A 27709-nucleotide genomic window follows, 5' to 3' on the forward strand; every position below is an offset into this window, starting at 1 on the left:
CCACTGGACCACCAGGGATGTAACTTTCTATTGCAGTAGACTTTGATCACTGTATGGTACTGGATGTTGATGCTTTTATAATAAAAGATTTGAGTTTGAAAAATGATTAATATGAATGACAGTCAAGACTTTCATGAACAATAAAGAAGTTCAGCCTATATTTATTTAGTTGTCAGTGACAGGTCAAGATATACATACACAGAAAGGGAAGTGCATTTGACATTTTAGAAAATCCTAATCTAATCCTAATCTCATCAAAATCAAATTTATTATCAACACAGATCATATAATATTTAAATGCACAAAATTATTATTTGGCCTATTTAAGTAGAAGCTGAAACCAAATTTTACTTAGGATTATGAATTTTCAAATAAATAGACCAAGGGAAGGGAACCGACATTTATCAAAAAACACTACTACATATCAGACACTTTATATACATTATTTAATTTAATATTCAGTAGAACTCTGTGAAGTGTCTCATCCATTTTCCAGAGGAGAGCAAATTTTAAAGAATAATGTGCTTAAGATTCAAGCAGGTTGGAAGTGGCTGGACAGTTTTAGAACTCAGGTTCACTGATCTCCAAATCCTGTTCCCTTGTGTCTCCACCATATTTGAATTAGATTGGAGCTTATGGTCAATGTAGGACTGGGGTGAAGTTCTTTATATGGTTCCCTTAAAAACTGCTAACTACTGAGTTTAACTATTGGTTTACAAAGTTTTAGCCTTTTAAGAAGACAGTTCCAGTAGAAGCAAACCTTTTTAAAATCCAAGTTCAATATCAGAAATGTCTGAAAATATGGTTAGTTGATGAGACCAACAAGGCAATTCAAATTTCAGTCCAGTAAACAAGAGCTAGAAAGTAGATGAATGAGGGTACCATTTCACCCTTCCAAGGGTGGTAAACTGGCAAGAAACTTCTGTAAAAAAAGAGTCTACCAGGAGGAGTCCTTTCTTCCAGGACTCTTTTTTTTTTTTTCTAAACAATAATTTTAAAAGAGATACTGTTTTTCTCCACTGTTTTCACAGAACCTTACCCTCATATAAATCTCAGGTTAAACGAACATCACTACTTGATTCGTTCTACTTGAGAAGGAATGTTTTGGGCAGCCTGGAGGAGGCAACTGTGAAAGGAGTGACTAGAGGTTAATTCAGTTGTAGGTAAAACCACAGAGCTCAATTCCAAAGTACCCCAAGGAATCGATGACGATTCAGGTACGCAAACAGAAAAATTCCATTTTGAAGCCCAAAATGGGGAGGATAAAAAGAAGGACGGGAGGGAAAGAAGGAAAGGAGGGGTTAAGTATTGGCAAGAAAGGAGAAGAGGGAGTTATTGTTTAATGGGCACAGAGTTTCCGTTTGGAATGATGGGAAGTTCTGGAGAGGGATGGTGGTGACAGTTGCACAACAGTGTGAGCGTACTTAATGCCACTGAACCATACACTTAAAGATGGTGAAAATGGCCAGTTTTATGCTCTGCCTATTTTACCACAATATTTTAATTGGGTGAAGGATCTGAATAGACATTTCTCCAAAGAAGAAAGAATTAGGATTGGAAAGAAAAATGCCTAATTATACGTAGGTTTTGGGGTTTTTTTCATACATAGTATAAAATTATTCTTTTCACATTAAAAATTCTTTATTGTTGCCGTGTTTTCCTTTAAGAGTTCTGTTTTCATGAAACAGGTAACTGAGTGCAAATGCAAATTCTTCCTCAGTGAACCATGCAGGCTAGAAGCTGAGTCTATTCTGAGGCCATAACAAAAGCCCACTGTTAACCCAGTGCAAATGCATCTTCATACTTTTTCTCAACAAATGTTTACAAAGAGCCCACGATGTGTCATGTGAAATTCAAAATTCTGGGAATACAGCAATGAACAAAACAGTCCCTGTTCTTGCGGCTCTTACACTGTCAAGGGGACAGGCAATAAACCAACACGTAAGTAATTAGAGTCAAAGTAATTATTATATGATAAGGATCATCTCAAAAACTAGAGAAGCTGAAAGAATGGGCCTAACCACTGAGCTTTGAGGGAGGACAGTTAGTAATAGAGAAATAAGGGAGAATGTAGGAGCTTGCTTTCTTCCTCTGGTTTCTATTTTGCCATCTATTATACCAGGATATTTAGGGCGCTTTCTGAGGAGTTATTAGGGAGGACAGATGGCAACCTGGTTAACTACCCACCACACTGCAGGGGTGCCAATGTGGTACAAGCAGAGTGAGAAACTAAGGCCCAGAAGGGTCACAAAGCTGGTTGGTGGCACAAACAAGCCTCCCGCAATTCCACTCCAGGACTCTCTTTGATTTTTCCTTTGCACCATTATTTTACACACATTGAGTGGTTTTGTTCATCTTTCCCTCGCTCTCTGACACACATACACAAACACCCAGGCAGAGAACTAAAAAGGAAGGAAACAACACAAAACTACTTTTGCTGGAAATTTTTTAAATGGCAGTGTCATCCTATCAATTTGAGAAATGTGTAAGATGACTACAGTACACAAAGAGACACTTCATATCCTGCGCGTGACATTAACTTACCCTTCTTTTTACTGAATCCCAGCATTTGGTTACTTTTCTGCCTTTGGTGTCTTAAAAGCCGGTTCTTAGCAGACTGAATTATACATTCTTCTCCACTGTTAAAATGAATACTATGGCCAAAATGTGCCCAGGATTCTAAGTCTAACATAATGGCAGTGGATACAAAAGCAGGGCACTGAGCAGGACTGGGGACTTAATGTTGAGTCCAGAAGGATCTTGCTTCTGTGATTTTTCTTGGCCTGATTCTTCAATTTATTACTGGGAGCAAAACCCCATATTGAAAAAGACAGGTTTAAAGGAATGCTTTTGAAATTTCTTTTCAGTCGCTGCATAAACTGGTTTTTAAAGGTATAAAAAATGTTTTCTTAGATTCTCCCTTCGTGTCCAGAGGTCAGCTTCCCTGAAGTAGCCTCCGATGTGGGCAGCCTGTCTAATCCCAGACAGCCTTGCTTACTCCGTATCTCACTGCACACATTCTCAACATAATATTTTTAGAAAACGATCTTATTACCTTTTCTATAATATTTTACAGTATTTTTAAATAGTGTGGCCCAATTATTATATACTATTTCTTGAGGTAGTAGAGGAATTTAGCCTTCCTTAATATACATACAGTCCCTAATTTTAAAAATGTTTGTTCAAAATTCCCTTTGCCACTTGGTTTGGAACTCAAGTAATTTTCCTATGGAGACGGTGGTGGATTTGATGGTTAGGTCTCCAGGCTGGCCTATAATAGTTTATTTAACTGGTGACATTGCTCAAGGATAATATCGTGCTCACAGCATGAAAGAGGCTAAAGACCATGTTCATGGACATTTCTACATCTTTAGGATTCAAGAAAGATGCCAAAAGCATATGCTTAACCCAAAGCCCCAGACAGTGTGTGATAGGAAAGTCCTTCACCTTCTCCACCAGCTGAGGGTAGAGGAACCACAGTCTATGGTTCATTGTGTGATTGGAATGTTTGTTGGGGAAGGTGTGTGGAGTAGGAATGGGATGTACGGCGTGGAGCCAAGAATGCCAGAGGATGAATAGGAAGATAAAAGCTGGAACCTGGTCCTGGGTGGCCACCAGATGCATTCACACCACCCTCTTTCTCATTTGCCTTGGATGCTATAATTGATTTGCCAATTTCTTTTTTCCTGGCTGTCGTGTGGCCCTTCCAATCTAGCATTTTGTTTTACTTCTTACCTGCTCTGGCACCTGCACAGCAAACATGGTCTCATAGCTCCTCTCTTCCTGAATGAGCACACAACACTCCCGAATGCGATTTTCTTTTCAACACTTCTATAGCAACAGGGGGAAGCATGAGGAATAAAAAATCTCCTTCTCAAATGCCTTTCCTTTCTTCCTCATAAATATCATTTTGGAGAAAAAGTCACCCATGAATGATGTATGGATTTTTAGATGATCTGAGGTGTAGATTCCCATCTCACCATGAAAGCAACAGAAGTAAGCCTCAGAATTCCCTCAGGGGAGTTGGGATTGAGTGCAGCTGGGTCTGGGGTGGAGCTGGGAATCATGATCAAAGCATCACTGCAATACTCACAAGAGCCTGGATTTTTCCAGGTGACTTGGACTCATGCAAGGAGTGGAATCTTACTCAAATCAAGAAGTTCCATATATGTATTTTATCCAGATAATATAAATTGCCAGTGTGGACCCTCGTCAGTAATTTTCAATGAGGCCAGTGTTATTGCCTTTTATACAAAAACTCAGTTAGTAGTATTTTAAATGATAATTCTTTGAAAGTATATCTGAAAAATCTTTTTGTTCAAATATCGTAGAGTGGAAAATATTAGACAGTCGTGAGTCATCAGCAAAGTGATATGTCATTGAAAATAGAAGAATTAGTTTTAAGTGTAAACTTTATATTAATGACAGAAGGCAAAACAATAATCTGGACTGAAGTACTCTTTTAAGTTCTGCTAAATATTGTGGGCCTTCCCACCAACCTCAGGTTGCTCTTCCCCAGAGTGAAACTGGTTGTCACACTTGAGAATTTTCTCCCACAACCCAGTATATGCCTTTTCTGTATAAATAAAACTCCACTTGGAAAACAAGTCAAATACGGCAGAAGACCCTGCCCTGCCCTGCCCTGAAAAAACCTACCGCTCAAATAATGAATGTGACTGGTTTTCAGAGTGTCTTTTCATGCACCTCTGATTATCTTTGAACTTTTTATACAATTAAAATTTACAAATACTGGGACTTCCTTGGCGGTCCCCCGGCTAAGACTTCGCCTTGCAATGCAGGGGGGGTGCGGGTTCAATCCCTGATCGGGGAGCTAAGATCCCACGGGCCTCGCGGCCAAAACACCAAAAACAGAAAACAGAAGCAATACTGTAACAAATTCAATAAAGACTTTAAAAAAGGTCCACATCAAAAAAAATCTTCAAAAACAAAATTTACAAAGAGTCATGAAATAAGTCAAAGTTCTTGAAAGTGTTCATTGATCAACACATATCATGAGAATTACTCTGATAACATACGTCCACCAAGAAACCAAAGGCATCTGCTTTCGATGTTAATAATTCATAGTATGCTAATCTATAGTAATCCACCCTAGAATTAAGTACAGAATTCTCTGGCAGCCACAGATGTACAAATGTCTTTCTGCTTTTGTATAGTTTGCTTCAACCAAAATACAAGTTTCACCTCTCAGACAAAACCAGGGAATTTCAGACAGTAGAGGCTTCCATAGAGAAGACGTGTGGAGTGCTAGGGAGAAGATGCAGAGAATATTAAATAACGCAGGGCCCGGAGGACGGAGGAACGCCAGTGGAAAGTAGCGAAGAGCAACGTAAGTGACAGAACAAGAAGAATCCCGTGAATAAAGACAAAGATACTGGGATGGTGAGCAACAGGCTGGCCTCCTTAGCTATGCCATATTTTTAGGAAATTCCATCCAGTAGTCTGTTTTTAGATTAATAATGTTTTGTTTAAGGAGACAGTGAAACGTCCCTTTCTTTAATTACCTTCTGAGGAAACAGGGCCCTGTAACCATGCGAAGAGAGTTCTAAGAAATATTCTAAGTCTAGACGTTTTCTTCAGGTGGCATTTTTGTTTATCTGCCATGTTTCCATCCTCTGAGTGATTCTGCCCCCAGCCTGGAATATTTTTCCTTTTATCTATACAGAACATGGGGTGGGGGGGTGGGGATGAATGTTTCTTTTTCTTGGATATTCCTGAAGCCTTAGCTGCTCTGAAAGGGTAAGAGATGTAAACTCTCCAAGGGGTTCTTTTCCTGCCTCCGTTGCAACCTCTTGCTTGTGAGAGGTCTGTTGGTCTTCTGTAGATGCCAACATTGCGGCATTATGCCTCGGTAAGTTCTTACTTTTTCAGCCATCCATGCAACCAGTAATTAAGAAGGGCCTCCTATATAGGCAGCCCCATCGTTTTTACTAGGGATCTAAAGAGGAATGAGACAGTGCCCCTGTCCTTACAAAATTCGGTTGTGCTATGGACCCCGTTAATGCAACAGCCCTGCTTGGAAATGTCTGCTTGAGCTCTTATGCTAGTGGTATGCAGATCCACTGAGATTCCTTCAGATTTCAGCAGGGCCACACAGATATTTGCAAAGGTATATTATATCTACCTCTCCAAACTCAACGTTACAAAAACAGTTAGTACTGAATGTTTAACTAAAACATTCATTAGCCCTCTTTTCTAACTGTTTCTCATGGTTTGGATCCCTAGAAACAGTTGGTCTTTTCACTGAAATGTTTTTTTCTATCATTTAAGCCAAGCAGTAAGAGTTCTTACTGAATTTACTACTGAACTAATATTTTGAAGGATAACTCATCTGACATCTCTGAACGTCTGCAATGAACGCATTTACATAAGAAGTGCGAACATGTCTAGAAGTCATCTAGAAGCTCACAATTTCCAAAATTATTTATATGTGCATTTCCTGGAATCAGCCACAAGGTAGACAACTCAGAAAGTATTAATACTTGACACCTGTGACGCACTGAGGAAATTATATGTTGATTTGTCTCCTTTGAACCCTCTTGCATGAGTGCTAGTTAGTTCCGCTGTTGAGCTCGTGGTATTCACGCTTTCAAGTTCAGTGTTTCGGCCTCGGCACAGATTATTTTGCTTCCAACCGAGTGCATTTCTCGGTCTGGTCAGCTTTTTTTTCAAGTGCACACCAAAGGTAAGGGCACATGGATGGCTCATTCTGAATCCGTCATCATCTTGGAAAAGACAAGGCAACGTGTATATTTCATATCTGGTGAATCAGTCAAGGGAGGGTCAGTCCTTTCTTCTTAGGTAGAAGGTACCAGTGGGTCAAGTACCCTGTTCCTTTGGGCGGAAGCCAGATGTCTGAAAGCTGCAGAATGAACTCCCCATTAGACCTGCTCTCTTGATCGCACCCACCATCACCAGCGCTGCCTCCCTGGATGATGCCTTCAGCCTTGGCTACTGCCCGGCTCGGGAAGCTAGCAATCCAGGCTGAGTAGATATCTCCTTCAAGAAAGTAAGGCTCAAGGAGAACACAAACTGGCAGCTCACAGCTGAGTTCAGCCCAAAGATATATCTGACCCATACAGAGCTGTTCTCCATAATGTGAATCAGCAGCTGAGTTTCCAGCTTCTTTGGCGGATGGAAGGGTCAGGCCCTATAGAGCCCAGGCGTCTGCAGGTGACAGGTGGCTGGAGCCGAGCAGCTGCTGCTCCATTCCTTCTAGGCACGGGCCCTTCCATCTGCCACACTTCCAGGCTCATCCCCCCACTTACGCACATTTCCTGCCTGGCCCCGGTAGGCTTAGTATTCAGGCAGTGCCTAAGCCAGTCCTCTTTGCGATGAGCTTGACGGCCATTGCACTGTGAGTCAACGGTAGGCATTTCACTGGGGACGCAGGGGTTATTAAATGGCTGCTCATAACACATTTGGTGGGGAAACAACCCATCTGAGGTTCTTGGGGGCCATTCGTATTTTGTCCTCAGTAAATAAAAATGAGACTCATTGTGTCCTGGGCTCATATGGGAATAATTTACAGATGTGGGTTAAGCAGAATCTTTACATTCTTATAATCCAGCCACCTGAAGGAGATGTTCATTGCTTGGTAGACTCTGTTGCAGCCAACTGATATTTCTGCCTGCAGACACTCTTGTTAAAACTAGAGGGTCCACTGAAGATTTATGAACGCAGTCATTTTTTGAGATCGAGTGTCTCTTTGTCTTCAAAACAGAATCACCGATTTGGTGGGCATCAGCTATTCTCATTTTTGTGTGCTCTCCTTTTAGTGGAAAAAGAAATTGAAAATAATGCTTTCAGTTCAAGATTTTGATTTACCATAAGAGGTTAGCTAGAATCTTATTTTAATAATTTAATCCCCACCTTCATCATGATTCTGTTATAGAAAGTAATACTTATTTGAGGGACTAGTCTATCAGAGAGATGAACAGAAATACAACTTGTTCAATATATTCGATTTCTTTCCTATGATACAGCTTGCCAGGGCTCCTTAGAAGCTGAAGCAGTGGAACTCCGATTGGGTAGGGGCTTCTGCTGTCATAAGCAGACATGTTTGCAGCATCCGTCTGGAGGAGGCCTAGGGTAGGATGTGGTTGACCACCCAGGCAGGGGTGACCTAGCAGGGAGCCTAGCAGCCCACAGGTCCATCAGCAATTGCTCTGCACCTGGTTCTTGCACACAGTCATTGCTGCCTCTTATCCAGTGCTCCAGGCTCTGTTTGCTTTAGGCCCTACCCCAGGGCCTCGCCTTTCCCTGATTCCCAAGCTCCCAGAGGGGTTCTGAGCACTGACTTCCACTGGCACCGTGAGAGGTACAGACCTGCTCTTTGGAATCACTGTCTCCTGGTCCCATTGCAGACTGTCACTACACCCTGGAGGGGATTCCCATGTCAGGGAGCACGGTCAGCTAACATCTCTAAGCTCATGCTGGTTTGCACAAGTACTTGGTATATCGTGCAAGCCAGCTGACACTGTTCACGCTGCCTTTTCCATGTCTGTGAAATACGACCGGCAATACTGACATAGCTCTTAAGGCTTTGATAAAAATTTCTTAGGGGGCTTCCCTGGGGGCGCAGTGGTTGAGAATCCGCCTCCTAATGCCGGGGACATGGGTTCGAGCCCTGGTCTGGGAGGATCCCACATGCCGCGGAGCAGCTAGGCCCGTGAGCCACAACTACTGAGCCTGCGCGTCTGGAGCCTGTGCTCCGCAACAAGAGGCCGCGATAGTGAGAGGCCCGCGCACCGCGATGAAGAGTGGCCCCCGCTCGCCACAACTAGAGAAAGCCCTCGCACAGAAACGAAGACCCAACACAGCAAAAATAAATTAATAAATTAATAAACTCCTACCCCCAACACCTTCTTAAAAAAAAAAATAAGATCAGGAAATACAGAGGACAAAGACCACTGAAGAAAAATGAGCAAACGACGATTTAAATAAGGAAGGTGAAATGAGTGAACATTTATGTTCACCTACCACGAGTGGTGTCATTGTGTGAGGTGACAGTCAAACCCAATTCTATTTGGCTGTTTCCATTCCTTTGCAGAGCATCTCTGGTTATAGCCCTTTAAAAATGAATATCAGGGGGCTTCCCTGGTGGCGCAGTGGTTGAGAGTCCGCCTGCCGATGCAGGGGATACGGGTTCGCGCCCCGGTCCGGGAGGATCCCACATGCCGCGGAGCGGCTGGGCCCGTGAGCCGTGGCCGCTGAGCCTGCGCGTCCGGAGCCTGTGCTCCGCAACGGGAGAGGCCACAACAGTGAGAGGCCCGCGTACCGCAAAAAAAAAAAAAAAAAAAAAAAAAAAAAGATCAGTTATTTATATTGACTTAATTCAGCAGTTCTCAGTATCTTCTAAATCACTTAGGAGCTTAAAAAAAATTTCTTAGTACCTCCTGGAAAATCAGGGGAGCATCTATTAAAATTAAAACAGAGATAATAACGATGCTTCAGGGAGGGGACTTTTAGGGGACCTAGTGTAGTAGCTATTTCTCTGACCTCTACATATGCTGGCAGTCCCCAGGGGAATTTTCGATTGACCTTTCCAAAAAAGCATGGGCTGCAGTGCCTGGAGGTTGAGGAAGGAATTTTGGATATCAGCCTCGGTTTTGATGAGTGCAGGGCAGGAAGGATGCCACTGACAGCCAGTCTATAGAGGTCACTTTGGTGAACTGTGGTTTAATTAACCATTTTTTAAAAAATAGACCAGCTCAGGATTAGGACTTGTCAATATCAGACTTGGAGCCCATGTTCTGGGACCGCATATAAGCCTGTTCTTTTAGGAATATATGTTTTGTATCTATATTGAAATATTCAGGTACCTCCTGAAGCTTTTGATCCTCCTGGCCATTGAAATTACAATGGAGGCTGAAGAAATTTTCATATATAGAACATATTTTATATGTTCATATTGAATTGGTGTGGAAGAGAACCTCCAAAGAGAGGCAACAGGGAAACACAAGATTACCTATTCATCTTATTTTAAATTATGGTTTTTTGATGTGAATTAAAAATATAATCTGACTAAAGAAAAGCCATATCAAAAACTAGACAGAAGAGCCCTCTTTCCCTCAAAACGGCTTCTCCCCACCCTTCCCGCTTGACACACGCGCACTTGGCCCTCCTCTTCCCTCCAGAGGTTCCTTCCTGCTGGAAACTGTCCTCCCCTCCCCGTGGGCCCTAAGACCTGTAATATCATGTGCCTTCTACCATCAGAAGCAGCGATCAAAGGGGCAGGAGTTCAATAAGAGGCTCTCAGTTGGTAACTGGTCCTCATCTGGATTCCTGATCTGTCTATATTTCCAAAACGTATTTCACCCCAGAGTACACTTAATTCAGACTGTACCAACAAGCTATATTTCTCAGGAAAAAATTTAATAATCAAACGGTATTTTTAGAAAAATGCTACCACCAAAAAACACCCATAGCTTTCCTACCATCTAAGATCAGATCTCTTAAACCTCTTGAAGCTCACAGCTGGCAGGGGTGTAATTCATTTTTTAACATCACACATACAGTCCTCAAGATAGCCCAACACATAGACCAGGGTATGGCCAGAGTTTTCTGGCCTAGATGCCAGGAAGCAGTGCGGCTGAGGGTTCAGTAGTACCAAAGGTCATTTTTATTTACATCTTTATCCATACAACGGATGGTGTGTAGGCTGAGGCAGAGGGGAAAAGCAGTCTGGGTGAGCCCAGTTAATGCTTTTAGTTAACTTCAAGGCTGATTTACAGTTCAGTTACATCTGGGTGGTCGGACACGTCTGTTTGTCAAATTCAAGTCCAAAGCATTGTAACTAATTTCTATAATACAGATTTGCCCATTGCTGGGCTCTCTGTAGGATACTTTTTCTTTCCAGGTGGTTGGGAATTTTCATCCTATATGGCATTTTCATTTCAGTTAATAAGCAAGAATGTGAATATGTTCTAAAACATATATTATTATATATCAATTTAAGAAATTGCAAGTTTGTTTTCCATGAATATTTTAGTGAGACTTCTGCTAAAGTGAAAAGAAAGAAAAAAGAAAAACATGATCTGATGTCCTAGGGCACATTCTTATTTGGAAAACTTACAGACAAGATTGAAGCTAAGGGATGAAATAGAATAATTCCTATTTAATAATCAAATATCTAAATCTAAAAATGAAGCTATAATATAGCCATCTGAAGAATTTGAATGTTAGCTATTTGCAATGACTGTTCAAAGACAGTATGATAATATTTACATATAAACCATTATATCTCATTATTTTTATTTGTATATCAGTACATGAGATATTTTTTCCCAATTAATTTTAAGTTCCTAGAACTTTTTGAAAAACAAAAAAATGATCTGATCTTATCCAAAGTTTTGAGTTTCCATTTAGTATAAATATTTAACATACATGAATTCTTCCTCTATTTTTATCAATTCCATACATATCTGTATATTCCAATAAAATAAAGGATATTTATTTCACGGGAGAAATTAAGCGTATGTACTAAAACTGTTTTATATTAACTGCAGAAATACCCACTTAATGTGTGAAAAATATCCACATGTATAAATTCTAACATAATGGGATAAGAAATCATACTTGTAGAAAGGAGGCTTTTATTGGGAATTGGATCCCAGTGTGTAGGAATATTGGCTGACCTTGACCATAAAGAATATTTACTGGTTATTTCAAAAACAAAGACTCTTGGCTATTTCATAAATAAACATTTTGTTTATTAATTGCAGAAAGTTTGGTCAAAGCATTGCACAAAGAATAAATATTTTTGTTAGAATGTGTCAAAAGCTTGGCTTTTAAGCTTGACATTTAGTTGACTGGGTCACACAGGGCAAACTCCCTGTCCTTTGCAAAGTTATGGAGTTGGAAATGAACTTATATCAAACTTGCATTTGATAGTTTAGTTTTATCTGTGCTTTTGGAATTACTAAGACTGTTTTAACAGCTTTATTAGAATGTTATTTCTTTTTTCTTTAATATGGGACATTTAAACGGTTCCTGAATTTGAAACTAATTGTTATTGTATCTTGGGAACAAAATTACTTTTGATGGGAACATATCTTTGAATTATAAATGCAAGTTAATAGATAAGTATTACTTAATTTGTTACACATTTTTAAATATTTATATTTAATCTTTACAAAGAACCTTTCACGTACAAACTAATTCTTTGATTAGACTTCCTGATCACATTAGCAAATATTAATTGAATGAGAATTGAACATATAATAAAGAGATATGAAGCCAAAACTAAAAAAAGAGATTAAGGTCTAAACACACTGCGTGCCCATATATATGCAGTCACAGTTTTACAGAAAATACTGTGCATTTGAATCATCATTCTTTACAGTGGCCACATAGCAGAAGTGCTTAAATGTAAACATTTTCAGCATGAAGGGTGGGGATTGTGCAAAATTATAATTGCATCAAAACTATGAGAAATTGCAGAAAATTCCTATTTTTAAATGTCTATCTTCAAAGAGTAAAACTTAAACTAGCTATCTTCCCTCAAGAAGGATGTCTAAATCATACTTGTCTTTTTCTTTAACAGATAATTCTGAAATAATCAGCAGAAATGGAATGGAATGCCAAGAATCTGCATTGAGAATAACTAAACATTGTTACTGTACATACTATCCTGTTTCCTCCTCAATAGAATTGCCACAAACTGCATGCTAAATAAAGATTTAGTTCTTCTGGACAGACCACAACTCTAAGAAGCTAGTGCTGCTATATCATATATGAGTATTAAATATGGTATGCTTAGTATATTCCAACCTAAGATAGTTAACTACCTGAGACCAGCTGTGATGTTTAAAGACATAAAGGATAAAGTTTACTTTTAAAGGGTTTCTAAACATAGTTTCTGTCCTAGGAATATTGTCTTATCTCCATAACTATAGCTGATGCAGAAAGTCCAACCAATTTACTCATTTTGACTCAGAATATTTCAAAGTTAGCAATAAACAATTAGCATTAGTTTAAAAAAAAAAACCTATTCCAAGGGCAGGTTCGATTCTAACTTCAATTACTGTCATTTCATTTACCTACTGGATCAAAGCTATGTTTCACTTCTTGACAACACGAATGCTGCAGCAAAGATGAGAAGTGAAGTAAAACCGTTACCTGTCCTGCAGGTCTAAAATTTGAATGGAAATTCAAGCACAAGTACTGGGGACACATCAAAGTGTGGTATTTGGTTTGCGTGGAGATGCCGCATTGAATCATGTGATTCTAGAATAACATTAACTAGATTGAAAAAGAAACTTTGCACGGTATGATCTTCATACCCCACCAAACAAAGTCTTGAAGGTATTATTTTACAAGTATATTTTTAAAATTGTTTTATAAGAGAGACTTTGTAGAAGTGCCTAGATTTTGCCAGACTTCATCCAGCTTGACAAGAATGAGAGGCCCATGCCAACAGTCTAATCAAAAGGATTAGTCTTTCAAACTCACCATCCGGTTGCCTGTTACAGAATAACTCTTCTGAACTAAAAACCTAGACAAACGAGGAAGCTGTAGGTGAGGAGATCTGTATAATATTCTAATTTAAGTAAGTTTGAGTTTAGTCACTGAAAATTTGACTGTGACTTTAATCTAAATTACTATGTAAACAAAAAGTAGATAGTTTCACTTTTGAAAAAATCCATTACTGTTTTGCATTTCAAAAGTTGGATTAAAAGGTTGTAACTGACTACAGCATGGAAAAAAATAGTTCTTTTAATTCTTTCACCTTAAAGCATATTTTATGTCTCAAAAGTATAAAAAACTTTAATACAAGTACATACATATTATATATACACATACATATATATATACTATATATGGATGAAACATATTTTAATGTTGTTTACTTTTTTAAATACTTGGTTGATCTTCAAGGTAATAGCGATACAATTAAATTTTGTTCAGAAAGTTTGTTTTAAAGTTTATTTTAAGCACTATCGTACCAAATATTTCATATTTCACATTTTATATGTTGCACATAGCCTATACAGTACCTACATAGTTTTTAAATTATTGTTTAAAAAACAAAACAGCTGTTATGAATTACTATTATGTGTAATTGTTTAAAACATCCATTTTCTTTGTAAACATATTAGTGATTGAAGTATTTTGACTTTTGAGATTGAATGTAAAATATTTTAAATTTTGGCACCACCGCCTGTTCTGAAAACTAGATGCACCAACCATATCATTTTTGTTTGAGAGAAAAGAAATCTGCCATTTTAATTAATGTTGGTCAAAGTCTAATGACTATTTATCTTATATCGTAGATTTGATAACCCTATCAAAAAAAAATCACATTCTAAGTGTAATCTTACATAGTGCTTGTATTGTTGCATTTGTTTTAATTTGTGGGAAAGTATTGTATCTAACTTGTATTTCTTTGGTAGTTTCATCTTTATGTATTATTGATATTTGTAATTTTCTCGGCTATAACAATGTAGTTATGCTACAACTTGCCTAAAACATTCAAACTTATTTTCTTTTTTCTTTTTTTCTTTGTTAATTCACTTAAACTCATTGAAAACATAGTATACATTACTAAAAGGTAAATTATGGGAATCACTGAAATATTTTTGTAGACTAATTATTGTAACATTGTCTTTTTTTTTCTTTTGTTTCATGATTTTGATTTTTAAAGTTTTTAGCACACAACTATTTTCAGCCCTTTAATAATGGAGCATCAAAAACATCACCTATCCCCCCCGAAGCGAATATAGAAGACTGTATTTTTACTATGATATCCATTTTCCAGAATTGTGATTGTAATATGCAAAGAGTCATAAATATGCCATTTACAATAAGGAGGAGGCAAGGCAAATGCATAGATGTACAAATATATGTACAACAGATTTTGCTTTTTATTTATTTATAATGTAATTTTATAGAATAATTCTGGGATTTGAGAGGATCTAAAACTATTTTTCTGTATAAATATTATTTGCCAAAAGTTTGTTTATATTCAGAAGTCTGACTATGATGAATAAATCTTAAATGCTTTGTTTAATTACAGAACAAAATCACCAATATCCAAGACATGATGATAGCAATTCAACAAATACTGTAGTTAAGAGATGAACTCGCCACTTGCACGGGAACTACATTTCACTCTTGGTTTTCAGGATATAACAGCACTTCACCTAAATATTCTTTGAGCCATATCACTGGTAACATTTCTACTAAATCTTTCTGTAACACTTAAAGAATTCCCTCATTCATTACCTTACAGTGTAAACAGGAGTCTAATTTGTATCAATTCTATGTTTTGGTTGTAATATTCAGTTCACTCACCCAATGTACAACCAATGAAATAAAAGAAGCATTTAAAAGGATTTCTAGTCATCCTCCTTTTTTTGTTGTTGAGACAGATTGGTAATTAGCCAAACCAAATGGTTTTTACATTCATACAGATAACATTTCGTAGCTTCAAAGAAGAGCAGGCTTTGGATTTGGGGGCTTTTTAACAGTAAGAAAAACAATTTACAAGGGTCATTTTAGAACTACTTCTGTTCTTCTTTGAAATTAGAAATAAAAATAAATCCCACCACTCAGCCCTCATCTTCAGAATTCTGCCTGAATATGAAGAGATGTGAAGAGATCAGTAACCAAATGGGGAACAAAACGTCACTTAATTAACAGACAAGAAAATGCCCATTAATCCATGAGACAGGCTTTCAGGTAAGAGCCTGACTGAGCAACGTGTCTTAGACCTTAGGCTGCAGATAGAGGCGGAATGATGAAACCTGGTCTACGTGGACATCCTGGCTGGGTGGACTGAGGAGAGCACAGGAGCTGAGCATCACACCTGCGGGCAGGTGCTCAACAAAGTGAGGCCTCCTGAGAGGTGCGGGGCACCTTCTCAGCCTTCTCCTTTCTCTGTCCTTTGGGCCCCATGATATTTCTCAGGGAAGGTGGGAACAGTCCTTGTCATGCAGAGGTTGGCGGAAGTCACCTCCTCTATGGGCCAAGGCGGGAACAGGGAGAGAAGAAGATTTTCTCCATGGCAGGTTTAAAGCTTCAGGCCTTCTGAGTGATTATGAGACCCCTTATAAGGGTAGACAACACAAACATTCAACAGACCAGGCATATACAAATAAAGGCACTTGTATTTTTAAACAGTACCATCAGGAATCCCAAGGGTAAAAATACTGTCACACCTTTGTGGATGTTTGAAAAATTGGCTATATGTTTGGGTGAGCAATTTCTTTTACTGTAAAAGCAGAGGAAAAGTTGCTATTCCATCAGTCACTCCTGACAAGAAAACATTCTCTGTTAAGTTAGTTCAAGGTGTCAAGTTTCGAGAACAAGTTGTTATTTTAAGTGAAAAATCTGAGACAAACTGTACTCAAAAATTTTCACACCTGGTTTATGAAGTGAAATTTTCATCAGTAGACTGTTGTTGTTGTTGTTGTTGTTGTACGCGGGCCTCCCTCTGTTGTGGCCTCTCCCGTTGCGGAGCACAGGCTCCGGACGCGCAGGCTCAGCGGCCGTGGCTCACGGGCCCAGCCGCTCCGCGGCATGTGGGATCCCCCCGGACCGGGGCGCGAACCCGGTTCCCCTGCATCGGCAGGCGGACGCACAACCACTGCGCCACCAGGGAAGCCCTAGACTGACTTTTTATGGTACTTACTACATCAAAATCAAAAGAGGAATTTAAACATTAGAGGATAAAACTAATTTATCTCTTCAGCACAGAAAATATTTAAATATAAAATATCAATTATTCTATAATTATCTGCCAATAGGAAGGTGTTATTTTAATTTGGGGCAGCCCAAACTAAAAATAATGTTTCAGACTCAGAAATATACTCTGTTTATTATTAACCACAGTTCTTTTGCAATACTTTAAAGCTTTTAGGGGCAGCCAGGCAAACCAAAATATAGTTCAACATTCTGACGCCCTTGAGAAGGAAATACTGGCTCGCTAAAGAATGAGTTCTTCTTCCCCGCCAAATATCCTAGGGTCTCTGAAATAATAGGCTACCATTGCTGTTGGACTGGGCTATGTCCATAGAAATGACTGAGTCACTATGAATCAGAACGATTCATACAAAATGAACACAGTAGTGACTTCCCTCCATGCTTTTGGCGGGAGGGGGGATGGCAGGGATGGGGAAGGGCTCGGATCGAGAATATTCCCCAGGGACTAGCTTATGTGTCAAGCACTATGCGAAATAGTCCATATAGGTTTCTATATAGAAACTCACCCCGGTAGTTGAGGAGAATTACTAATAACTAATAAGTAAGTTCTAACAGCTGCAGAGATTCTTAATCAAGATACACAGAGGCTCTGCTGTGACAAGCAGCTTGATTCTAGATCAACACTACCTTCCCGAGTCTGCCCTCAGGGTGACTAGATCCACAGCTGTCCAGGGGAGTTCAAATGCATGACCAACAGTCATGTGACTTTCTCCCTCTGCTTCAGCGACTCTGAAGAATGATGGCCCACCCACTTGAGGTGTCCTTTTAGGCCCCCCATGTAAATGTCATATGTGCTACATGGCCTATATTTTAATAAAACCATTTCAGACATCCCCTCCAAAGTTGGTGAAAACATATAGCTATTTTCATGAAATAGGGTATAATCAGAAGGTAACTCTGTTTTGTTCATGTATACTTGACATAATCCTTAGCATTTTGAAGGCGCTATTATACCTGTAATGTACATGCGATATCAAGACACATAAAAATTAAGTAACTCGTTTAAGATCACATAAAGCAGCAGGACTCTCAAGCCCTGGCTCGTCCTAACTCTACGGTCATGTTGACGTGAGCTTTATTTGTGGCAAACTTTCAGGCCAAAATTTCAGAAAAGAATTCAGGGTAGACCATTCATCCAGGTTTAAGATGAAGCCATGATAAGAATCCTTTCATAGGATATATAAACAGGTTTTCTTCCCTATCGCAAGAATAACAACTTATGAAATATTTTGTAGCTCTGGGCTGCAAAGTACTATTCTAGGTTTAGGACAGAGCCTAATTCTTTATTAGGACCAGAGGCAGCTGGTGGGAATGTGACAGTGCACCATCTCACCAGTGTTATCCAGTTTTTTAAATCAAACTTCAATATGATTCTCTTGAAATAAAAAATACTGAAAGTCACTGAATTTTTCCCAATAAGTGTATGTCATTAAGTCATGATGAAGCAGCCCCTAAAAAGATGAACATGTCACATAAGCCAGAGAGAATGATTTCCTAGATAAAGGTCACACATGGATCACATACACCTAAAATCCAACTGTGTCCAGTCATTCCTTTCTCTGATAACTTTGCTCTTGGGTCTTTTCAGGACTTGGGCTTATATAAACAAAGGGAGAAGTTTACTTATCAATCCTCCTGTGTAAACTAAAATGATCTAAATTAGGGGAATCTAACTTTTCTTTCGCTAGAGAAACTTTCTTTCAAACGAAAGGGTCACCCCACAAAAGTACAAAAGCAAAACAATAGCAAAGTGCTCTCCTTGCTGGAGCTCTCCATTCCTCTACTAAGTGCTGCAATGCACACAAAGGTGGAAACCCACTCACTTAAATATAAAACCTGTGGCTTTACAGAGGAAGAAGAGTATACTCAAATAGCATGGCAGGGACTTCCCTGGCGGTCCAGTGGTTAAGGCTTTGCCTTCCAGTGCAGGGGGTGTGGGTTTGATCCCTGGTCGGGGAGCTAAGATCTCACAGGCCTCAAGGCCAAAAAACCAAAACATAACACAGAAGCAATATTGTAACAAATTCAATAAAGACTTTAAAAATGGTCCACATCAAAAAAATCGTTAAAAAAAAAGGTAGCGTGGAAGCTTAGGAAACCTGGCTCATAAGGTCTAAATATGTCTGAGGAACCTGATGGCCTATATATATGGAGGTAACAAACATGCCACAGAATAAATATATATGCAACACTCTCACACACACATTTATATGGAGAGCAATCTAAACACATTATCGTCCATAAACACAAAGCTGAGGATCTCTCAGTTCTGCAGAAAGGAATGATCAGCGTCTGCATTTCCCGATAGTCTAGTGGTTAAGAGCAAATTTTACAGTCTTACGGCCCAAGTTTGACTCTCAACTCTGCTTTTTATAGCTTCTGAGCTTCAGTGTTTTTCATCGGTAAGCTGGGTCTAACAGGATCTCTCTCACCTAGACATTAGGATGATTCAATGAAAGAATGTGCACGGACCACGGAGAACAGAGTCTGACACATAGCAAACTCTCAGTGAATATTAGTAACTCTTCTTAAAATAATATTAAAGTACGCTCCTGGGTTTCCCTATCAGTATTTATTTCCTCATTCTACCCAAACATCTCTTGGCAACTAAGAGGCACCTCTTCTATGTCCTCGATGACAGTGTCAAAAGCTGACAGGCAAATTATAGGGGGTTTATAATAACAAATAATGAGCTGCATGATCTCTGGGGAAGCCTACAATTACTTCAATTCAACAAATGCTCACTGAGCCCCGACGAAGCACTGCTAAGCTGTTCAAGGAACACGAACATGGGCAAAGTCCAGTTCCTACCCTCAAGAAGCTTTCTGTCAGGCAGAAGAGGAAAAATAAACCTGTGAAAAAATGGAGAAAGGATAAAGAGTACTATAGTTTCCCAAGGCTGCTGGAACCAAGCCCCGCACAGAGCGTAGCTTACAGCAACGGAAATGAATTCTCTCCAGTTCTGTAGACTAACGTCTGAAATCATGGAGTTGGCAGGGCCGAGATCCCTTTGCGGCTATGGAGAGAATCCTTCCCTGCCTCTTCCTAGCTTCCGGTGCGGGCCGTCAATCCTTGGCGTTCCTTAGCTCACAGCTGTGTCCCTCCAGTCTCTGTCTCCATCGTCACAGGGCCTCGCCCCGTGTGTCTGTCCTCACATTATCTTCTTATAAGGCCACCAGTCATCTTGGATTAGGACCCACCCTAATGACCTCATCTTAACTTGATGACATCTGCAAAGACCCTATTTCCAAATGAGGTCACGTTCACAGGGACCAGGGGTTGGGATGTCAACATGTCCTTTTGAGGGACACAGTTCGACCTGTCACAACAATGACAACCTAAATAAAGATAGGTTTCTATAGATATCAAAATATCAATGAAAGGGTTTCTGTTGTCTTTTCAATAAGAAGATCCCACCTACATGATATATGATGACCAGAGTCATGACCCCTTAGGCCTCTTCCATTTGCTTTGTTTTGGTTTTGTCTGTAGAATGAACCAGTTGGACTATAAGATCTCTAACTTCCATTCTAGATGCAACATTCTGTGATTTAATCAGCAGCTTAGCCCGCTCTTCACTGGTCTCAATATTTCTTTTACTTGGTAATTTTTTTTTTTTTTTTTGGCTGCGTTGGGTCTTTGTTGCTGCACGCGAGCTTTCTCTAGTTGTGGCGAGTGGGGGCTACTCTTTGTTGCGGTGTGTGGGCTTCTCATTGCGGTGGCTTCTCTTGTTGTGGAGCACGGGCTCTGGGCACACAGGCTTCAGTAGTTGTGGCACGTGGGCTCAGTAGTTGTGGCTCGCGGGCTCTAGAGCGCAGGCTCAGTAGTTGTGGCGCACAGGCTTAGTTGCTCCGCGGCATGTGGGATCTTCCCGGACCAGGGCTTGAACCCGTGTCCCCTGCGTTGGCAGGCGGATTCTTAACCACTGCGCCACCAGGGAAGTCCATTACTTGGTAATTTTGATTTGCAAATATATTTCACCTTTTATAAGTTTTTATTGATTGGATTAATTTTACTTAATCCATACTGCAGAGAAAGCCTTTTCCTTTCTTTCTATATGCATGAGAAATTTCGGTAATCATTCATAGGAAGTCTTAGCCAAGCTTGGCTAAGAAGACCAAGTGTTATAACTACATCAAGAATAATCATATCAAATATTTTTGTGCCCTTATACTGTGAGAGCCTCTTAGTCTGGATCATCTCATTTCATCTTTACAATAACCCTCTCTGGTTGATTCTATTATTAGCACACCCATTAATAGATAAGAACACTGAGGACTGGAAAGATTAGCTAACTTAACCAAAGTCACAAAGTTTGTAGAAAAATGGGTGTTGAAACCCAGGCCGCCTGACTCTGGATCCACAGTGCTTTACTACCTCACTACGCCAGATGTGGTCCTTGAACTTCCACAGGAGCACCTGGGGATTTGTTGGAAATGCAGAATCCCAGGCCCCACCCCAGACCAACTGAAGGAGACCCTGCATTCTAACCAGACGCTCAGGTGATTCATACACACGGTAGAGTGTGAGAAGTGACACGGTGCTAACCGGCGTCACCCCCTTAAAGGCTCTGTTGACTCTAGAAAACAATGAAGGAAAACCACCGCCAACACTCGACCATTTTGATGGCCATCTTCAATACCCAAACTCCAAAGAATTGTGATTGTTGGATACAAATTGGAGTCTCTCTGATTTTATTCCTGTCCTTTCTTTTTTTTTTTTAAATAAATTTATTTTATTTATTCATTTTGGGCTGTGTTGGGTCTTTGCTGCTGCGCGCGGGCTTTTTCTAGCTGCCGAGCAGGGGCTCTAGGTGCGCGGGCTTCGGTAGTTGTGGCTCGCGGGCTTAGCGGCTCCGCGGCATGTGGGATCTTCCCGGACCAGGGATCGAACCCGTGTCCCCAACACTCGACCATTTTGATGGCCATCTTCAATACCCAAACTCCAAAGAATTGTGATTGTTGGATACAAATTGGAGTCTCTCTGATTTCATTCCTGTCCTTTCTTTTTTTTTTTTAAATAAATTTATTTTATTTATTTATTTTGGGCTGTGTTGGGTCTTTGCTGCTGCGCGCGGGCTTTCTCTAGCTGCCGAGCATGCTGCGCGCGGGCTTTTTCTAGCTGCCGAGCAGGGGCTCTAGGTGCGCGGGCTTCGGTAGTTGTGGCTCGCAGGCTTAGCGGCTCCGCGGCATGTGGGATCTTCCCGGACCAGGGATGGAACCCGTGTCCTCTGCATTGGCAGGCGGATTCTCAACCACTGCGCCACCAGGGAAGCCCTCCTGTCCTTTCTTGATCCATTCTCCATACGGCAGCCAGTACGTTCATAAAATAAAAATCAGATCACAGCTTCATCCCAATCAAAGGTGGATCCACTCCAGGTTTTGTGGGGTCTGAAGGTTATAAAACTTGGGGAAGAGGGGTCTTAAAGAAAAAGAATCCAAAAAATGAATATAGAATTAAATATGAGAATAAATACATAGAAAAAGAGTATGAAAAACATGCCATTTTATGAATTAACCATTTGACATGCCTTATGATATGTTTTGTTTACATTTTTGACTGTATTCCCATCGTCTTAGGATAACACTTTTGTGATGTCATTTCCTATATAGAGAACAGAAAGGTAATTCAATCTCACCTCTAGCATGGTTGGCAAAATTTTTTTTAGCATCTGTTTTTGCATTGATAATTTACGTGCAATTCACACACACGCATATACATACACATACTGCTTATTATACTCTTACAGATGTGTGCCCTACAAACACCTCTATCTCCTAGTTAAACACACACACACAAAACAAGACAAACACCAGTATTCACTAGTTTTCCGCTGCTCTTATGATAAAATCTGAAACCTTTTACCCTAGCCAACATCTCCAACCTCATCCAGTGTATTCTGCTGTGTCAACTACCGTCCAACCCCTCAGACTTCTTTTTTGTTTCTTAAATACATGGAGTCCTTTCTGCCTCCTGAATTCCTATTCCTTATGCCTTAGGTGCTTGTCTTCTCTCTCTGGCCATGGCAGAATCATTTCCTTCTGAAGACAATATCACCTCAGCCCTGATCTAAAGTGGCTGATTCCATCGTACCGCTATGTTTACTGCCGTCATAACACCCGTCACACTGTGTAGTTATTTCGCTCATCTGTTTCAGTTGTATTATTGGTTATCTCATTGGAATTTAAGCTCTGTGATGTCTGGCCCTTGTCTTATTCACCACCATATCCCCTCTGCTTAGAGCAGTGTCTAAGAACATGACTCAGTATGTGTTTGTTTGAATGAATGACTAGTAAAACCATGGTGTCAGAAGAGACAGATATAAGTGAAAGTATAAAATTATGAAATTCAAATAGTTTCTCATAAACTTTGCCTGTACCCGATCCACATTCTTGGCTAAGGAACTAAACAAACTGCAAATCCACTCATTTAACAAATATTTTTGTATTACAAAATGCTAGAAAACATTTTTTAAAAAAGAGCATATATTCTTATTAGATTATAAATAATCTGAAATCATCATAATCTAGTTACCATCTAGCTAGAGATACATATGGCTGAAAACAAAATACATGTATTGAGGTATTTCATGATAAATTCCAAATTACTAAATAGCCAGCGACTGCCACGGGAGATTACTGAGAGCTGGAGATGTCACAGAAGGCTCCCTGAAGGAGGAGTTTCTTGAGATGGAAGCTGAGGAGTTGTAAGTATAGTATTTGGCAAAGCAAGAAGCATGAGAGGCAACAGGAATGGAAACACAGAGGCCTGTGATTAGAATGAATGCAGACTCTACACTTAAAGGGATTCTACACTTGGAGGAATGAGAGGCACACAAAACGGAAGAGGGCATTGGCTTCTACGAGAAAGCCACAACTCAAAGAACGATAAGAGGCTGCTGCAGCCTGCAGTCAGCTCCCCGTTCGGGATGAGGCACTCACTCCCCAGTGTCCAGGAGTGACAGCTGTCAGCCTCCTTCTGGAATTGCACTGACTGAAGAGAACTGCCTTGTCCAAAGTCTCGCTCCCTCCCCCAGCACAGCCCTTGTCCAGTTGATTGACACAGGTTTATAAAGGCCCCCAGCTTGGCCCAACTCAGGGCAAATACTGCACCAGGCGCCCCAGCTCCCCAGGGCATGGGCTGAGGCTTTTGTTGAGACTGCATCACGGCCCAACCTCTCCCTTGGCCCAATCGTGCTTCCTTCCCTTCTCCATGGATTGGACTCTCCACCTCAGAGCCTGCCTCCCAGAAAATCCAAACTGAGACAGAAAGGCAACTCTACCATTTATTAATTCCACTGCCCAAGCTTTGAGTTCCTTTCAAACTGATGCAAGAAACATATTCAACGTCGCAATTTGATTCCTTTTGATAAAGAAAATTAATTGCCTGTAAAAGTGTCTTGCCTGAGAGAGTACTCAGTTAATCATAGAAGAAAAAGAAGAGGAAGAAAGAAATCAAAACTGAAGTATTTTTTTATTGTGGATTCCAAAAATGGCAAATTTTCACATACTTTCAGAGGAAGCATAGCTTTTATTTTTTATTTTAAAGCATGCCTTTAAAAGGCATAAAACGTTATGTTTCACTTGGTCCAAAGTTTCACTCTTAGTCTTTTATATTACTGAGCTCTTTGTCAGCATTTCTTTGAAAAGAAACCAGAAAAATGATCAGATTGGTTCTTACGGAAGCCAAGTATCTTCATATAAGGTTAAAACAAAGAGTATTCAGTGTACATTTGGTAAATACGATCCTGGAGCCAGTTTTGGCTCTAAATAAAGCACAGGAGTATAAAACTCCGCTCCACCCATCAGAGCCATTTCAAAATAATTCGAGTGATTCCTCTCTATCAGTCACGGCGTTTACAAGTTGAAGTGGGTCGCACTGGGAAACTAGTGCAGTTCACATGCACTATTGACCAAAGCACCCATTAAGACAGCAAGGAGTAATTAAGAAACACATACACATAATGAATACTGAGATTATCTCAACTCCTCCAAGAGTCATCAATATGTTTTGAATAAAAGCCACCTGTTTGGTGATTCTGCTCTGGTAAAAATCTTTACAGAAATCAATTAGCATATTTAGGGCATGAGTTGATGACTACCTGAGGACACAGGGACTATCACTTTCATATATTCTACCCACATGAGCCACTGTAGGAGACAGGAAATTGGGGCAGTCAGGGAGCCCTTTGCTGGGATAACCGCACCACGTCCTGTGACAAGTGAAGGCCCTACAGCATAGAGGTTAAGAGCATGGCACTGGTAGCCAAGCTGGCTGTGTTCAAATCCTGACATTCCACTTTCTGTGTGATCACAGGCAAGTGAGTGAACCTCTAGTCCTGTTTTCCTTCTCTGTAAAAAGGAGCTGATCAGTAATAGTATCTACCACATAAGGTAGTTGTGAGAATTAAGTGAGTTACATACACCGAACTCTTAGAACTGTGCCTGGAACAGAAAAGCATTAACCACCTTTGAAAAAAAAAATCAGACTTTGAAAAGTTGGCCATTTAAAAGGAATTCCTCTATATGTATCATTTTCCTAGGAGGACAGCCTGTCAGCCATGCTCCTGGCAAGGTTAACTGGAATAGTCTGGTAGCCTCACAGTGGAATTAGGTAAACCAGCGGCTAGTCAGCAGACACTGGTTGAACTCAGCAGACAGCTCATCTTTTTATATCTTGTGGTAATGAACCTTCTAGACTTCCATTTCTGGGGGCGAGGGGGTACAATAGAATAAATACAATGAATGAACCTCTGGAGGAAAATAACAAGACAACTGGATAAAATATTAAAGAAAACCCTTTTAAATGCACTGTGGAGCTATCAAGAAAGTAAGAAATGCTCAGAGATTTTTTTTTTAATGGGAATATTTTAATGTGAGCTGGCACCAAATCTACCCTTTGCCTTGTGGCATGTGCCCAACTACAGAAAACTGGAGTCTCCACATGGCACAGGAGACCAAAAACTAGATTGGACCTTTCCCAGGCAGAGTGGGCCTGCAGCTGGAGCTCCAGGGCCTACACCGTCAGCACGGCTGGATTCGTGTTTACTTGCCCACCTCAGGTGGCCAGTAAAAGACCCAGTAATCCAGATAAAGAATACTGTTAGTGTAATATTTTTAAAATCAAAACTAATGGGGAAAAGTTCATAATGAACAAAATATCAACATTGTGAACAAGACTGTCTGTCACTGTTTGTTTGACATGTCACCCCGCGTCACTCTGCAGCGGGAACTGGCCTTTCCAATAGGCCCGCACGTCCTTGCCGGGTGGGTTTAGAAGGGAGACAGTGGCCTGACATCAGACTGGGCCACGTGGGGCTTTCTATAGAGTCTGGTCTTTAAACTGTTGACCTTTCATTAACTTTTGTCACTTGGTCCACAACAGGAGAGGATATTTTGAAAAGTATATATATTTTGTATATGAGAACAAATCCTGAAAAGTGCACACATTTTTTCTTTTGCTTCAGACTCCAATATGGTTCTACAGGGCCCTGCTGTCCAGCTATGTGAGAATGATTGAAAATAAAACCAGTGGACCAGTGCGGCTAACAGAGGCAGTAATAACAAGCCCTGTTCTAAGGGCAATATACATATTTATGCAATAACCAAATATACGAAATATACATATATATGAAACAACATTGTCATGAAAACAACATTTTCCCTAATTAGACATCTACTCTTCCATTTAGCATTCTCTTCTATGTACTTTTTAAAAGTCCTGGTCAATAACCACAGAATTATTTTCACAACTCAGTTTCAAAGACACTGTTTTAGGTTAACTACTAAAGGTAACCATGGCAAGTACAACTACCAAATGGAAAAAAAAATTAACAAATAAACAAAAAAACTCAACCCATCCAGAAGAAGGTGGAAAAGGGGAAATACAAAGAAAGAAACTGAAAAAAACACAAAATATTGAATACATAAAAATCACAAAATGGGAGAGTAGAAATAAATGCAAATATCATTAATGACAATAAATATAAATAGACTGAACTCTCTGTTATATTATTGCCAGCCTGGATTTTTTAAAAAAGTCTAGGTATGTGATGTTTACTATAAGCATTTCTAAAACATAAATACACAGAAAGTTGGAAAGTCAGCATGAAAGAGGAGAAACTAGGAAAAACTAACCAAAAGAAAGCTGGTATAACCACATTAATACCAGACAAAATAAATTTTAAAGCCAAGAGCAATACTAGAGATTTTAAAAGGCCTTGTCAAATGATCAGTTCATCAGAAAATCAATTCTGTACTGGTATGCACATAATAACATAAATGTAAAACACATAAGCAAAAATTGAACATAAGCAAAATTGATAGAACTATGAGAAATCGTCATCAAAGAAAATTTATACATCTGCTTAGTAACTGACTGACATAAGGAAATATCTGAAATATTTAAAGATCATATCAACATGCTTGACCTAATAAACAGAGAGCTCAAAAAATTAAGTAATATTCATTATTTTCTTGCACATAAGAAACATTTTTAAAAATTCACTCTGTGCCAGGCCATTAATGCAAGCCTCAATAATAAATTGCAAACAATGCATATCCAATCACACTTTTCTGATAATAAATGCAATTGTTAGAAATTAATGATAAAATAACTAGAAACTCCACTTGCTTAGTAATTTTAAAACAGTCCTCTGAATGAAAGAATAATGGAAATTAGAAAATATTGAACTGAACAATAATGAAATATATATAAACTTTAAAGATGTAAATAAAATGATAAAGGAAAATGTATAGACTTAAATATTTATATTAGTAAAGAAAGCCTCAAAATTAATAAGTCAACATCCACATTAAGTAGTAAAAAAAAAAAAAGCTTTTGACAAAATTCAACACCCATTTATAATAAAAACTCTCCAGAAAGTGGGCATAGAGGGAACCTACCTCAACATAATAAAGGCCATATACGACAAACCCACAGCAACCATCATTCTCAATGGTGAAAAACTGAAACCATTTCCTCT

The 27709-nt window shown here is 39.6% G+C and overlaps 1 protein-coding gene and 1 long non-coding RNA gene across 7 annotated transcripts in view; one reads left to right on the plus strand and one right to left on the minus strand.

Annotated features, from left to right (window-relative positions):
• The window catches only part of MBNL2 (muscleblind like splicing regulator 2), a 156191-nt gene extending 140852 nt beyond the window's left edge, over positions 1-15339 (plus strand). For 2 of the 6 annotated variants that reach the window (XM_028497777.2, XM_028497779.2), the window contains one exon: positions 5175-5351. In XM_028497777.2, coding sequence (XP_028353578.1) covers positions 5175-5336 — 162 coding nt within the window. In that variant the 3' untranslated portion in view covers positions 5337-5351. Of the gene's footprint in view, positions 1-5174; positions 5352-12565; positions 14227-15037 lie in introns of those variants that run through there. The other 4 variants (XM_007101399.4, XM_007101403.3, XR_008619068.1 and 1 more) reach the window with 3 other exon arrangements.
• The window catches only part of LOC129392695 (uncharacterized), a 115590-nt gene that overhangs the window by 53072 nt on the left and 34809 nt on the right, over positions 1-27709 (minus strand). The gene's annotated exons all lie outside the window — the stretch shown is intronic.

Source organism: Physeter macrocephalus, chromosome 13 (genome assembly GCF_002837175.3).
Source record: "Physeter macrocephalus isolate SW-GA chromosome 13, ASM283717v5, whole genome shotgun sequence".
NCBI lineage: Eukaryota > Metazoa > Chordata > Mammalia > Artiodactyla > Physeteridae > Physeter > Physeter macrocephalus.